This window comes from Trichosurus vulpecula, chromosome 9 (genome assembly GCF_011100635.1).
Source record: "Trichosurus vulpecula isolate mTriVul1 chromosome 9, mTriVul1.pri, whole genome shotgun sequence".
In the NCBI taxonomy this organism is placed as follows: Eukaryota; Metazoa; Chordata; class Mammalia; order Diprotodontia; family Phalangeridae; genus Trichosurus; species Trichosurus vulpecula.
In genome coordinates this window covers 6,903,267-6,918,317 of record NC_050581.1, presented here as the reverse complement: position 1 = coordinate 6,918,317, position 15,051 = coordinate 6,903,267, and the positions used below count along the sequence as shown (strand labels likewise).

General features: G+C 37.3%; 2 protein-coding genes across 2 annotated transcripts; both read left to right on the top strand.

Moving 5' to 3' along the window:
- LOC118831749 (olfactory receptor 13D1-like) lies at positions 1-942 on the top strand. The gene has a single exon (XM_036739187.1). The coding sequence runs from the start codon at positions 1-3 to the stop codon at positions 940-942; it is 942 nt and encodes a 313-aa protein (XP_036595082.1).
- Positions 943-10,783: 9,841 nt separating this feature from the next.
- LOC118831326 (olfactory receptor 13D1-like) lies at positions 10,784-11,725 on the top strand. The gene has a single exon (XM_036738619.1). The coding sequence runs from the start codon at positions 10,784-10,786 to the stop codon at positions 11,723-11,725; it is 942 nt and encodes a 313-aa protein (XP_036594514.1).
- Positions 11,726-15,051: the final 3,326 nt, after the last annotated feature.

The window sequence follows — 15,051 nt, the reverse complement described above, 5'->3', positions numbered from 1 at the left end:
ATGGAGAAGGGGAATTACACAGCTGTGACTGAGTTTTTTCTAGTCGGGCTTTCTTATTACCCAAGCCTCCAGATGTTTCTTTATGCCATCTGCCTGATGATGTACTTGGTGATTTTGTTGGGAAACAGCATGATCATTACCATCAGCATCCTGGATCCCCACCTTCACACTCGTATGTACTTTTTCCTTGGAAACCTCTCTTTCTTGGATATGTGTTACACATCCTCCTTTATCCCTCAAATGCTGATAACTGTTATGTCAGAGAGGAAATCCATTTCCTTCATTGGATGTGCACTGCAGATGATTCTTTCCTTTGGCTTGGGGTGCACAGAATGCATTCTCCTGGCAGTGATGGCTTTTGACCGGTATGTTGCCATCTGTAATCCCTTAAGATACACCATAATAATGAACAGTGGACTGTGTATTCAGATGGCAGCTTGGACCCGGATATTAGGGTATTTGAACACCCTGCTACCCTCTGTGCTTGCCCTGATAAAGCCTTTCTGTGGGAATATCATTGATCACCTTACCTGTGAAATCTTGGCTCTTCTCAAGATTATCTGTGGTGACATCTTCATTAATGTGTTACTCCTGACACTTGGAAGTATTCTGTACTTACTCACTCCTCTGCTACTTATTTTCTTTTCTTATGTCTTCATTCTCTCCACCATCTTGAGGATAAACTCTAGTGAAGGGAGGAAAAAAGCCTTTTCCACATGTTCAGCCCATCTGACTGTGGTGACCTTATTCTATGGTTCAGCCCTTTTCATGTACATAAAGCCCAAGTCTAAGGACACCAAGATTTTTGATGAGATTTTTGGGTTGTCCTATGGTGTCATCACCCCAATGCTGAACCCCATTATCTACAGTCTGAGGAACAAAGAAGTGAAAGATGCTGTGGAGAAGCTCTTATTGAGAAACCTGTACTTGAAGAGAATGTGAAGTGCATTAAGGCATATAATAGGTTGATATTGTGTCTTGGATGTTGCTCTTTGAATTCAAATATTGCCATTCCTGTTATTAAATAAAACATTGTCATTGCAAAATTTAATATGTGATCCTCCTTTCCACACAGGGTATGCATGTACCTCATTTGAGGCACAATTCCATTCTATAGAGTCTCCTGCCATGGGTTCTCTGAAGCTCTGTCTCTTGAACTCATGAGGTTTATATAAACTTATTAAAAAAATCATAAACACACATCCATTAATGGTGCTCATATACTGACAATTAGAAAACCAATGCTTCCAGTTACCGAATTTCAGATTTAGAAGGATTAGCCAAAGTTGTTGCTAAAATACAAGAATTTTCAAGAAAATATTATAGAATATATTCATGTATATGTTCCACAAATTTATGAAGGACTTACATTATGTCAAATAAATTGTATAAAAGATAAAGGGATGTAAATTTAATGGTTCCTGGCATCAAGAAGTTACAATATTATAGGAACTGAACAATCACTGAATCTCAGATTTGGAAGGAATCTCAATGGTCTTCTGGTACAATTCATACCCAATAAAGAATCCAATCTATATCATATCCAGAGTCCAAATTTCACATAGGAAATTCACTACCTTGAGGCAATCAGTCCCATTTTGGTCTCTTTAATTGTAAGAGAGTTTTTCTTTAAATCAAGCCTATGTAACTCTCTGAAACTTCCAGATGTTGCTCCTAGCTTTATGTGTCTGTGTCTTGGTAACCAAAAATGGGCTCCTTAGCACTTAGTCCACAAGTGCCCTTGACTAGTTTGGCTTTTTCCCCTGAACTGAATGCTGTTTGTATGTTGGATTGGAGTAAGCTTGTCGACCCCTTCACCTTGCTTCCCTTGCTTAAGCTGATCGAAAGAACCTGTGCTTTCCTGGTCAACTCCTTCACCTTGCTTAAGCAGATTGAAAGAACCTGTGGTTTCCACAGCATACCTTACACCCCTGCAGAAGCCGGATGGTTAAAAACAGCTTCCGTTGGAGCCAGAGGCTGCTATAGCTACAGCCACAGCCGAAGCTGAAGCAGGAGCTGCCGGTAGCAGAGCTGACCTACGGGAGGAAGCTGAACAAGGACTTGAGGCCAGTGGGTAAGCATGTATATGATTTTGCTGTACACCATCATGCTTCTCTGTGGCCTCCTGGTTACTCCTGTGTGGTGTACTTATTGGGCCTGGAAGCTTTTGATCAATATGTCAAAATGGGGATGCTGGTTCATGGGTTGGTTACTGTGGAGTCTAAATATATGCTTTGATTCTTCTGCCTCTTATCTTGAGAATTTCTTATATCCAGCGGTTCCGAACCTTTCAGACATATATATGATCCTCTTTGAGATTATAAACTCTGCTCTCCTAATACAGCCTGGCATATGGTAAGTACTTATGAGCTTTATGTTTGTCCTAATTCTTCTAAATAGGGAGAAGCAGAACAAATCCAATCCTTCACACATAGAACAGCCCTTCAATATCATATTACCTGTAATTCTTCTTTGCTACATATCCTAATTTCTTTCAATCAAGTTCAATGTGGTATAAATTCCAAGTCCTTCATTTTAGTCTCCTTTCTCTGTACATTTTATAACTTATCAATCTCCTCTCTAAAATATGCTGCGTGCAACTTACTATTACAGAGATAGTCTGAGCAGAGAAGAATATCCTAGCATTATAACTCCTCCATTCATGGGTACTATACCTCTTTGAATGAATAATAAAATCTTCATGGCTTATTTAGTTACTATATCACATTAATAATGTTTGCAGTCCACTGTGATCCATAGATCCTTTTGGATGGATTTCTATGTAGTAATAACATGAGAACATTGAGTACTTGTGAAGGAGAATTTTGGAACCCAGTGATTTTATGTTTGTCCCCATTAAGTTTCATCTTACTAGAGTCAACCCATTATTGCCATTCCTATGAGAAATGGCAAGACAATCTACTGCTCTTTGCCCATTTATTAGCCTTGATATTGCTTAGTCCCTAATATATGTTGTATCTCCTAAGAAAATATAAAGTCCTTGAAGGCAGGAATGATCTCACTTTTGTATTTGTATCCCATAGACTAACACAATGCCTTGTATGTAGTAGGCACTTAATAAATACTTGTTAAATAATTGGGGTTTTTAGGAAGAATAAGGCCATTAAACAAGCAAAAGAAGCAGAACAACTTGGACCTATTAGAAAATTTCTAATTTTCTAGAAAATTAGATTTTTCTAGAAAATTAAATTTGAAAATTATTAGAAGTCTGACTAATTCTCTGCAGAAAAAATGCCTATTCAGCAAGTATTTCAGGACATAATTAAAGAAAATCTACAAAAGCATATTACAAGAATCAACAGCAGAATAAGGGTCAAGGCTGTTCACTTTGTGATGGCATCTCAGAATTTAACCAAACTATTACTAAGGTTGATGAAAGATTGATTTAATGTGGTGTGGTTATGCTATGGAGAAATGATTGGTTACAGGGAATATTTTGTACTGAAAAGTGCTCACCCATGTGGCCATGTGTTAACTCTGTGTGTGCGTGTGTGAATGTGTGTGCATTAAAACTTGGATTGTTTTCATTCATACGTACTTCAGTCCTCAGTCTGATAATAAACTCCCCAGGATGAGTATTGGTTTTCAAACTGTTCCACAGGTTCAGTTTTCTTTTTTGCCAAGTGTCAAAAAAGGTACATACTTTTTTGAATTGTAAAGCTGTTTAGTACTAAAATGTATAAAATTAGAAGTGCCCACATATAAAAAAAAAACAAAACTTGAGATCAAAATTATTTTTAGTGAGTATAATCATGTGCATATCTCTGTAAGTTCACTTGTGATTTCTTACAATTCCTGTCATATTACCAACAGAGACAATAAAGCTTCAGTGGAACTGCCATGATGAAAAAAAGAACCAACGGCAGAGAAAAAATACATTACAAAAGCAAAGAAAAGCCTTAACTTCAATTCGCTGACACATACGTTGTCATTTGTCCTTCATTTCTGAAGAGGACCAATGACATCATGGGGTGATACCTTGACTCAATGTGTGAACTGGATTTAAGTGAGGCAGAGTTGTCCAAAGTCATCAGCATCCCTCTCTTTTCCAGAGTCATCAAAGTCCAATGGCAAGACAAAAGTCAGGACAACTGGTGATGGCCTGAGATGCAGTGGATGACCTTGGCATTTTGGATGTCTGGCCAAGCTCAAAGCACTCTGTAACACCTGCTTTAGCTGCCTTCATGGCTGTTGGAACAAATTATTCTCCTCTAATTATTCTTCTGGGGGTAGTCTTCATATGCTTGGGGTACACATCCTGCTGACTCACTAACAGGTTTGAAGAGAGTCAGTTACCTTTAATATATAATTGTAAAAAGATGGAATTATAGCTACATAAAATACTTCCCAAATAACAAAAAAGGGAAAAATGAAAAAAGTAACAATCCTAGAATGAAATCCTACTGTTATCCTTATAGTTGGGGGAACTGAAGGAAAAAAGAACACAACCACTCCAGGAGGTAGTTATCATCATCACCCCCATTTTACAGGTGAGGAGCCTAAGACAGGTAAAGTTTGAATGACTTGCCCAGGGCTACAAAGGTAGGAAGTATCTGAGGCCACATTGGAACTCAGGTCATCCTAACTGCAGGCCCAGTGAGTTGCACTTACATCCCTTAGTGTGCTAGGCCTGAGACTAGCACTCCTGGTATAGGGGAATCACAGAAGTGGCTAGCTCTTTAGAGAAGAATCTAAGATGGAGCCTGCTGACCAGGAACTGAATGCCATCCGTCCTGTGACTGAAGTAGATGACTATCATTGCCTATGCTGCTGGAAAAAGTTAACTGGACAGTGTTGAGACTACAACCTCTTTCTCACTTACGTTGTATGAAGGAGAAGATGAGAGCCAAGAGATTGTTGGGAACTATAGATACAGCCTTATCACAGACCAAACTCAACATCTGAAATATTTAAGAAAATACTAAAAAGTTGTGGAAGTGATTCTCAGTCTACGATGAATAAATTATGAAAATATACAGATACATTTTAGAAGAGAAAACAAATTATTGACTTCAGAATGCCCTACTTGAAAAGTAATCAAAAAGATGCAAATTTGAACAACTTTGAGGTATCACCCGATACCTATCAAATTAGCAGAAATCCCTAAAGTAAATGAAACTCAAATCAGGCAGAATTGCAGATGAACAGTACCTACACTTGCTCACTTACAAACTTGTAGAATCTTTTTGAGAGCAATCTGGAAGGACAGAGAAAAAATTACAAAGTGATCATATTCTTAGAACAAATAAATCTAATGTTGGCAATATATCCTGAAAGAGTTATTAAATGTTTTTGAAGAGCTACCTGTTCAAAGATTTTCCGCTTAGTAATGGGAAGCAGAAACTTGTAGAATCTTTTTGAGAGCAATCTGGAAGGACAGAGAAAAAATTACAAAGTGATCATATTCTTAGAACAAATAAATCTAATGTTGGCAATATATCCTGAAAGAGTTATTAAATGTTTTTGAAGAGCTACCTGTTCAAAGATTTTCCGCTTAGTAATGGGAAGCAGAAACAACCTAAATGTCCAAAAGCAGAGAAAAGGTTAAGTAATGTGCAAATTTGTGTGACAGAATACAATGCAATTAACACAGACAACCATGAGGAATAGAAGGAAATTTGGAAATATCTTTATGAAATAATGCAAAGAGGAAAAAACAGCAGAGCGGATATACTCTAATGATTAGAGTATGAGAAAAAGCATTAATGACAATGAATGGAAAAGTAAAGAATACTAAGGATGTTGAGGTAATGACTAAAACATTGTTATGATATCTGACTGGGAAGAATTGATTAAAATGTAGTTACTAAGAAAGTTAAATTGATGGTGTTGGCATCGAGTTTTATTTTTTAATAAAAAATTAGACTTATTTTTAAGAGTAAAACCATGGGATTAAGGACATCACAGTAGCAGCACCCACAAGTCCTACTTCTAGCTCAGCCCTTAACAGTCATCATTCAGGAAAGCAGCTCCTGTGGAGAGGAGTAAGCCATCCCTACCACGTCAACTGCCACTCATGAGATTGGCAAGCCAGTGTAACTGACTCAACGAGACACCCCAGGGAGAGACAGGAAGCTGCATGTTCCAGGCAGGCTAGCCACTATCACCACTTAGACCACTGTCTTCTCTCAGAACTCCATGCAAACAAGCCAGGACCCTGAACCCAGAATCTTGGGAATTCTTCAGCAAGTTCTTTCTGCCATTGTCCTGAGAAGCAGCCTCTGTGGAGATACAGCCTGGCAATTGCTATCTGTGGGTGCTACAGGTATATCTATTGAAGACACAGAAAAGAGAGTTTTTGTCCCCGGAGGCTTTTGTACCATCAGCTGATTGAACATCAGAAACTGATATGATTTTATCAGTGGAAATTATATTAAAGAAACATCCATTTGCTCTGGAGGACAATGGGATTTTTCCGTATTACTTCTCTATGTTTTGTCTTCCATATTCGAACATTAGCTTCTCGAGAGCAAGGAATCTCTTGTTTTTCTACTTGTTTTCCCAGACTTATCATTGTGTTTTGCATATAGTAAAGACATCATAACTATGTTACTCATTCACTCATTTCTCTAGTCTGTAAGGATATTTTTGGATCTCATCTCTGTAATTCAACATATCATCTCTTCCTCTCAAGTTTACATCATACACAAATATGACAAGCACACAAATTACTTATAAAAATCTTGAAGGCAACAGGGCCAAAACCAGATCTTTGGTGTCTCCTAGACACGACCTGACAGGTTGACATCAGTACAGTATTTGCAGCTCATTGGGTCCAGTCCTTTAATCAGTTCTAAATTCTTAACTGTACTCATACACTCCACATCTCTCAATTTTATCCATATGAAAACTATTTAACCCATGACTATAGATGGCCAGATTCTATTCTTGCCTGGAAGCTGGACTCATGCTACATTCTTCTTGTACATGCCCATTGTGTGCTAGAGTTTGGAGCTATTGAGACATAGGTCAACATAAGAAAGTGATAATAAGTTTGAACCAGAGTCTTCCATAGCTAACAACATTCAGAGATATAACAGAGATGTGGGGGGATATTGCTCAGTCAACTGCATATTGTGTCATTCCCCTCTGTTTATGTTGGCAAGAAGAAATTTAAAATTGTTTTCCTCTTTGCACTTTATTTGTTGTGCCATCAATTAAACCCACCTAATAAGTTTGATGTAATTAGATAGTTCCAGCATCCCTAAAGCTTTGAAAGTTAACTTCCACACAGTTCTGCATAAAGATTTAAATGACTTCAGGGATTACAAAAATTCCCTGAGGAACACTTTTGGGAGGATTGTGGAGATGGAGAGTTAAACTGGCATCCAGATCCAGTGGATGATCATTTGAAACCACCCATGGACCACGGGTAATAACAGGCATTTATGGCAGAACTGGAAATATAGTGCTCTTCTCTATTCAAAATAGTGTCACGGCCTTTGAGAGGAAAAGGAAACTTTCTCTTGAGCGAAGCAATATTTCATAAACATTTATGAATAAAGAATTGCAAATAGCATAGGAACAAAGGTAATGATATAAACTAGCTGTAATAAAAGGAATTTTATCCATGAAGAAGGCCAGTAGATAGGCCAGGCAGGCATAATAATTCCTTTAGTGCTCCCTCAAACCACCAAGACATACTCGAAGACGTATAAGACATTGCTTAAAGTAGTTTTTGCTCAAAAACAGGAACAACAGAGTGGAGAGGAGGAGAAGAGCAGTTCCACATCTAAAACTTAGAGGTAAATGAAAATGTGGGAAGGGTCATTTTCAGAGATCCCCATGGAAATGGGAGCTCTGAATGGGACTTTAGTAAGAAATATTGAAAATAAAAGTCATGGAAAATGAGAGGGCTGGGTTCCATTATCTCGGAATCCTCTCAGCTCTATATCTATGATCCTAAAATCCTATATTCTGTGAGCCTATGTAGGATATGTGGGACCAACTGAAGAAAGCTATAATGGAAGCTGCAGAAAATTCCAAAAAAGCAAGACAAAACAGAGAAGTTTGATTGCTGGAGCAGGAAGGGATTATTTCTGATTATCGAAATCTCTAAGCTTTCTGGCTCATGAATGGCTACAGCCTCAGAGCACTCTTTGTCATCCTCCATCAAATTGTTGGCAGTTAGCTTTTGAGTCACTTGTAGATGTGTTTTCTCATCTGTGAAATCATGTGAACTCTAAGGTTACTTTCTGTTTCAACATTCTATATTCTAAAACAGAAGTTCTGGACTTTTTAATGTCACAGACACTTTAAGAGTCTGGTAGAGCTTATGGATCTCTTCTCAGAATAATTTTCTTAAATGCATAAAATAAAAAAACTAATTATATTAAAATACTGTTATCAGATCTCTTTTACACAGACAAGTAGAAATCTCAGGTGAAGAACCCCTAGAAAATAGCCCCTTTACTTGAAGTTATCTTGTCTCCTGTATTCTAAGTTACTTCTCTATCCTTCTATTTTTTCAAAGATTCTTTGTGTCCCGCCATTCTGTGTTGTCTTCTAATATCTTTCCAAACTCTACATACTTAATTCTATGTTCCAGATTTATTTTAGCTGTAGCATTCTATGATTCTATGTTCCAAATACACTACTCTTAGGAGTAGCTAAGGAGAGGTCACTGTACATAACTCAAAGAGAAAAATTATTTATATTCCTTACTTATTTATCTCCTCAAATTATTCAATGATGTGGTTGAATATATAAAAATGAATACATAAGATAGATATGTGGAAATTTAGAGTATATTCCTCCATTCTTTGCCTTTATATACCCCAAAGATTAGCATAATGGCCAATATATAACAGGTGCTAAATAAAGCCTTGGTGATCGGTTGAGAATACTCCCATGATGCTGCCACAATCTGTCTCTTTGAAATTCCTTCTCCATTTCTTTTTATGAATCCTCATATTCTTTCTATTCCTTTTAGCTCAGTGTCCTCCAGAGTTGAGCCATTAGCACAAAAACTACTCTCTCTACACTTTTCCACCTGGTGAAGTGAGGTAAGTACACGTTCTCATAGGTAAGTTTATAAATGAGCTGGCCTAAATAGAGAAAGCTACTAGTAGGCCATGGCAAAGAATGTGGGGGAACTTGTAATAAACAATGGAGATTAGGGAACAGCTGATCTCAAAAGGCATTGCATTAGACATATAACATCAAAATTACAAAATCAAGCTGATTAGATCCTCTCTAAATTTGTTATGAAACTACAAGTGGGCCCTCAATGGAAAACAATATTCCTTTTATTTTGCCATAAGAGATAATGAATATGAAGAATTCAGAGAAACTTGGAAAGATTTGTATAAGTTGATATGTGAAGTAAGCAGAATTAAGAGAACAAATTACCAAGGGGCCATCTTTGAATGCCTATTCTTCACTTAATATTTTTCTGTTTTATTTAAAACTTCAACTTCACAACCTCTTTTCAGCATGTCATAGATTAGATCATAGATATAAAGCTGAAAGGAACTTTGTTCTAAAGTTGAGGAAGCTGAGTCCCAGGGAAAATAAATGGATTATAGTGTCACAAAAATTGCAAGAATCAGAGGGGGGATTTGAATGCTGGCCCCCTGATTGCAGAGCTAGTGGTCTTTCCACTGTACCATTCTTCTTATGTCCTTGCCTTTTCCACCTTACTGAGATCAATTTCTTCTAATGGATACTGCTTCAAGGCATCTAGGTGGCATAGTGGATAGAGTGCCAGGCCTGGGGGAAGACTCATCTTCCCGAGTTCAAATCTGACCTCAGACACTTACTAGCTGTGTGACTCTGGGCAAGTCACTTTATCCTGTTCGCCTCCATTTCCTCATTTGTAAAATGAGCTAGAGAAGGAAATGGCAAACCATTCTGGTATCTCTGCCAAGAAAATCCCAAATGGGGTCATGAAGGGTCAGACATGACTGAAATGACTCAATAATAACATCAACAGTGCTTCCAAGTCCTTTCTCCATTATGTACTCTAAACCTGCAACTGTCTTCATCTGTATTACCCTTATCTAGATGAATTTCAATTAATGCTTTGGTCATACTTTTTTAAAACAATAATTTCACTTCCTAATAAGCCCTCACTTCATAGAAAATTTCCTTATAGTAAAGAGGGATAAGCAAAATAAACCAGCACAAAATCCACATTCAACCACATATGTCTCATTCCGCTCTTATAGACCTTCACTGATCTGCCCAGAGGCTGAACATGTGTGTGTGTGTGTGTGTGTGTGTGTTTCATTGTCAGTATTCTGAGGTTGAAATTGGGCTGTTGGACTGACCAATTTTCTGACAGTTTCTGTCTTGTTTTCCTTTCCATCATTCTGGTCCTTTGGTAATTTGTTGTCTTAATCCTGCTTGCGTCACACAACATCAGTTCATACAAGTCTTCCCAAGTTTCTCTGAATTCTTCATATTCATTACCTTTTATGGCAAAATAGTTCTCATTACACTCATGTACCACAATTTATTCCATCTTTTCCCAGTTTATGAGCACTGATCTTGTTGTTGCTTTTACCGTCACATGAAAATTTTGTTACAAATATTGGTGGTCAGATTCACTTCAGGTTGCAAGCACATTTTTCTTATTTTCCTAATTTCTGCCCTTATGCTTATATTTAAATACCTACGACACTGAATGAAAGAAAAATAGTGATATTGAAAAAGAAAATAGTTCAAAATATGAAGCTGATCACAAATGTGTTACTATTCATTCCAGTTGCTTTGGAGTGTGTCCTTTCCTAAATCCTTCAATTGACACAATAAAAATAACATGAACGAGAGGAATTACACAGTTGTGACTGAGTTTTTTCTAGTAGGGCTTTCTCATTACCCAGGCCTTCTGCTAGCTCTTTACGTGCTCTGTCTGGTGATGTACCTGGTGATCCTATTGGGAAATAGCATCCTCATTACCATCAGCATCCTGGATCCCCACCTTCACACCCCTATGTATTTTTTTCTTGGGAATCTCTCCTTTTTGGACATCTGCTACACATCCTCCTCTATCCCTCAAATGCTAGTAAATGTTATGTCCGAGAGAAAGGCCATTTCTTTCATTGGATGTGCCTTGCAGATGGTTATTTCTCTTGGATTGGGGTGCACAGAGTGCATTCTCCTGGCAGTGATGGCCTATGACAGGTATGTTGCCATCTGCAATCCCCTAAGATACACCATCATCATGAACAAGGGACTCTGTACACAGATGGCTGCTTGGACCTGGATAACAGGGTTTCTTGTCTCTCTGGTACAAACTGTGCTTGCACTTATAAAGCCTTTCTGCGGGAATATCATTGATCACCTCACTTGTGAAATCCTGGCCCTTCTCAAGCTCCTCTGTGGAGACATCTCCCTCAATGTTTTCATCATGACAGTTGCAAGTATTGTTATTTTAATCACTCCTCTGCTGCTCATTTTCTTCTCCTATCTCTTCATCATCTCCACAATCCTGAGGATCAATTCTAGTGAGGGGAGGAAGAAAGCCTTTTCCACCTGCTCAGCCCATCTGACTGTGGTGATCTTGTTCTATGGCTCAGCCCTTTTCATGTACATGAAGCCCAAGTCCAAGGACACTAAGACATCCGATGAGCTTATCGGGATGTCCTATGGGGTCATCACTCCAATGATGAATCCCATCATTTACAGTCTGAGGAACAAGGAGGTAAAAGATGCTGTGGAGAAATTCCTCATTAGAAATCTATACTTCAAGAGAGTGTGAAATTCTTTAAGGTTTACAGTAGGCTTGCTCTTTGTCTTGGATATTATACTTAGTATTCAATGATAACATTGCTCTCCCTGGTATCAAGTGTATTATTGTGGATGCAAAGCTTAATAATGTGTGATTCTCCTCCTTTCCACACATTTGAGACACCATTGTGTCCCTAGATTTCTTGCTGTATGTCCTCTGCAAGTCTACCTCTTGCTCTCCTGTGGTTTACAAAACTTTTTATAATGATAAATCATGCATAGACACAGAAATTGATGGACTGACAATGGGAAAAATCATGTTTCCATTTGGTTAATGTCAGATTCAACAAAATATGTTGCTAAGACATGGGAACCTTTGAGATAAGACTATAAGTTGTATTAATATATTCATTCAAACATTCAACGCATATGCATTAAGCACCCATAGTATATGCTACACTGTGACAAATGATGAGAGAAAAAGGAAGTTAAAAACACACAAGTTCCTTGTTCTCCCAGAAATTGCTCCATAATAGGAACCAAGAAATGACAAAATGGAAGATTTAGAAAGGGCCTCACAGATTCTCTTGACCAAATCATGTGTGATTCCACATCTCCAAAACTCCAGTCTATGTCATCTCCAAAATATGGTCATCCCATCTCACATGAAGGATAATCCACATCTCCAGCACCTAACATAGTGCCTGATAAATAGTAGGCACCTTAAGGCGGAGCAGTGAATAGAGTGCTGGGCCTGGAATGAGGAGGACCTGAGTTCAAATATAGCTTCAGACACTTATAAACTATGTGACACTGGGCAAGTCACATAAGGTCTGTTTACATCAGTTTCCTCAACTGTAAAGTGGGGACCCTGGATAGGGAAATGGCAAACCACTACAGTATCTTTGCCAAGAAAATTTCATAAAAATGTGGTCATGAAGAGCTGAACATGATTAATTAATGGGGGAGATGAAGCCCATTGAATCAGTTTTTTTTTAAGAACCAGAACAACTTGTATCTTTTGGAAATGAACAACAGCCCAAAACTCTTGCTGAAAAAGCAATTTATCTATGGGAATTAGAGGAGATTTATAATCATTTTCAAGCTAAACTTCACAGATATAATCCTGATGTGGACTTTGGAAAATTAATTGGCATCATCTTATTGGAGCACCAATTATTGAGTACATGTATTTAAGGAATGTGGCTTCCTCAGGGAAATGATTAATTTGATGTTATATTAATATTTTTGATAATTTAGCCTTGATGAAATTCAAGATAACTATGTAATGAAGATCAGATTTTAGTTAAAGCTATATGGAATTATTTTCTTATTTCCATCTTATTTCTTATTACCACCAACTTTCCAGTGCCCTCGCTACTGCCTTGTATTTACCTACTTTATATTTATTTGTATTTATTCCATATATATGCATATATGTATATATATATATATACACATACATATACATATATATATATACATGTGTACAAACCTCCCTTAATAGAATATAAGCTCATTCAAAAAAGGGGTTGTTTTGATTTTGTCTTTATATTTTCAGTGCCTAGGTCAGTACCTGGCAATTAGCAAGAAATTAATACATTTTTATTGATTGATTATTTGAAACTGTCTCTGATTAGTGATATTAGTGGAGGGGAGTACAAAATTATTATTCCATTTTTGATCTTTGTTGTAGATCATAGTTGATAGGTAATGCTACCACACCTGTCCAACCATAAATGTTGTTTTTTAGTGAAACCAACATAGCCTATAAAAACTGAGAGTTGTAAGTATAATATTTCATCTGGATAATTCAACAAATTGATGTCATAAGATTTATGCCAAGTATTTGTTTCATGTAACATAGTTATTTATATTTTGTTTTATGTTTTGTGTAGCATATTCATAAGTTTTTAGAATAATTCAGCTATTTTTGAGAACTTTATGAAATGATGCTATTAATGGTTGGGAAAAATTGACAGTATAACTGACACTTAGAGAATGATGCACATACAACATTTGGGGTTGTGTGCTGCCTGAGAACCTCGTATAATGATTGGTTTAATAATTAATGTAATATAGGTTTTCACAAAACTGCACACACACACACACACACACACACACACAATACACTAATACATATAATAACTATGTATGCACAAATACTCCCACTTATCTGTGTCTTTATTTAACTGTGGTGCTCCAAAATGAAAACATAGGACTGCAGATGTGGACTTACCAGGAAAGAACACAGGGGGATGATGACTGTGTTATTCCTAAAAATTATTCCTCTCTTTTACATGCCAAAATTTGCTTTTTGGACTACTGCATCACATCAAAGACTCATATTGAGTTTACCATCCAATAAAACCCCAGATCTTTTTTTCCAAACTACTGTTTGATTCTATCTTTTTCATACTATCTTTATGAAGTCAGTTTAGAAAAAACATTTTAGGACTTCTTTTATTTCTCCTTATTGGATTTCATATTACTAGACTCAGCATAATACTGTAGGTCAACAGTATTGTTTTGGAACCTTGCTCTGTTATTTGCAACAATTATCCCTCACAGCTTCATGCCCCTTGCAAATTTGGTGGATGTGCCAACTCTGCCTTTATCTAAGTCACTGATAAAAGTGTATGAAAAGGGGATCATCAGAACAGTCTCCTGGAGACCTCTTGCCAAGTTGACGTTGAAATATTAACAACTCCCATTGAATATGGCTATTCTACCAGTTCTGAAGCTATCTAACTGGAATTATCATTTATAAAATGTTTTGCTATAGTTTAGGTAAAGGATTTTTGTAGTACTCAAGATCAAAAAGTCTCATCAAAATAGAACGCAAGGTTGGTCTAACATAATCTGTTTGTGATGGGGTGATGTTGGCACTCTATAATCAATGACTATTTCTAGATTTCCACTAATGAACTCTATAATTTTTTAGGAATTTAAATCAAGTTCCCTGGCCTATAGGTTATGGACTCTGTTCTCTTCCCTTTTTAAAAAGTCAGGACAATGTTAACCTTCTTACTATCCTGCCATATCCCTTACATTATCCATGATCTTTCCTGTATGACTGATTCAGCAAGTACATCTGCCAATCCTTTCAAGACCTGAATATGTAGCTCATAATTACCCTTGTAGTATGTGCATCTCTCCACTTTGGTTTGTCCATGGAGAATATCCCCACATATAAGTCTGACTATAGCCTGTCAAATACTGGTAGCCTGTGAAAGAAGTGGCGATGGCATTCCTTGAGACACCAAGATGTCAGGACTTCTCAGGTGAGGTTTCACAGAAATGGCCTTGACCCTGAGATAGCACCTGGTGAACAAGAAGTGATTATCACTCCATATA

Coding starts and splice junctions, on each gene's coding strand:
- LOC118831326 (XM_036738619.1), top strand. CDS start 10,784: ATGAACGAGAGGAATTACACAGTTGTGACTGAGTTTTTTCTAGTAGGG.
- LOC118831749 (XM_036739187.1), top strand. CDS start 1: ATGGAGAAGGGGAATTACACAGCTGTGACTGAGTTTTTTCTAGTCGGG.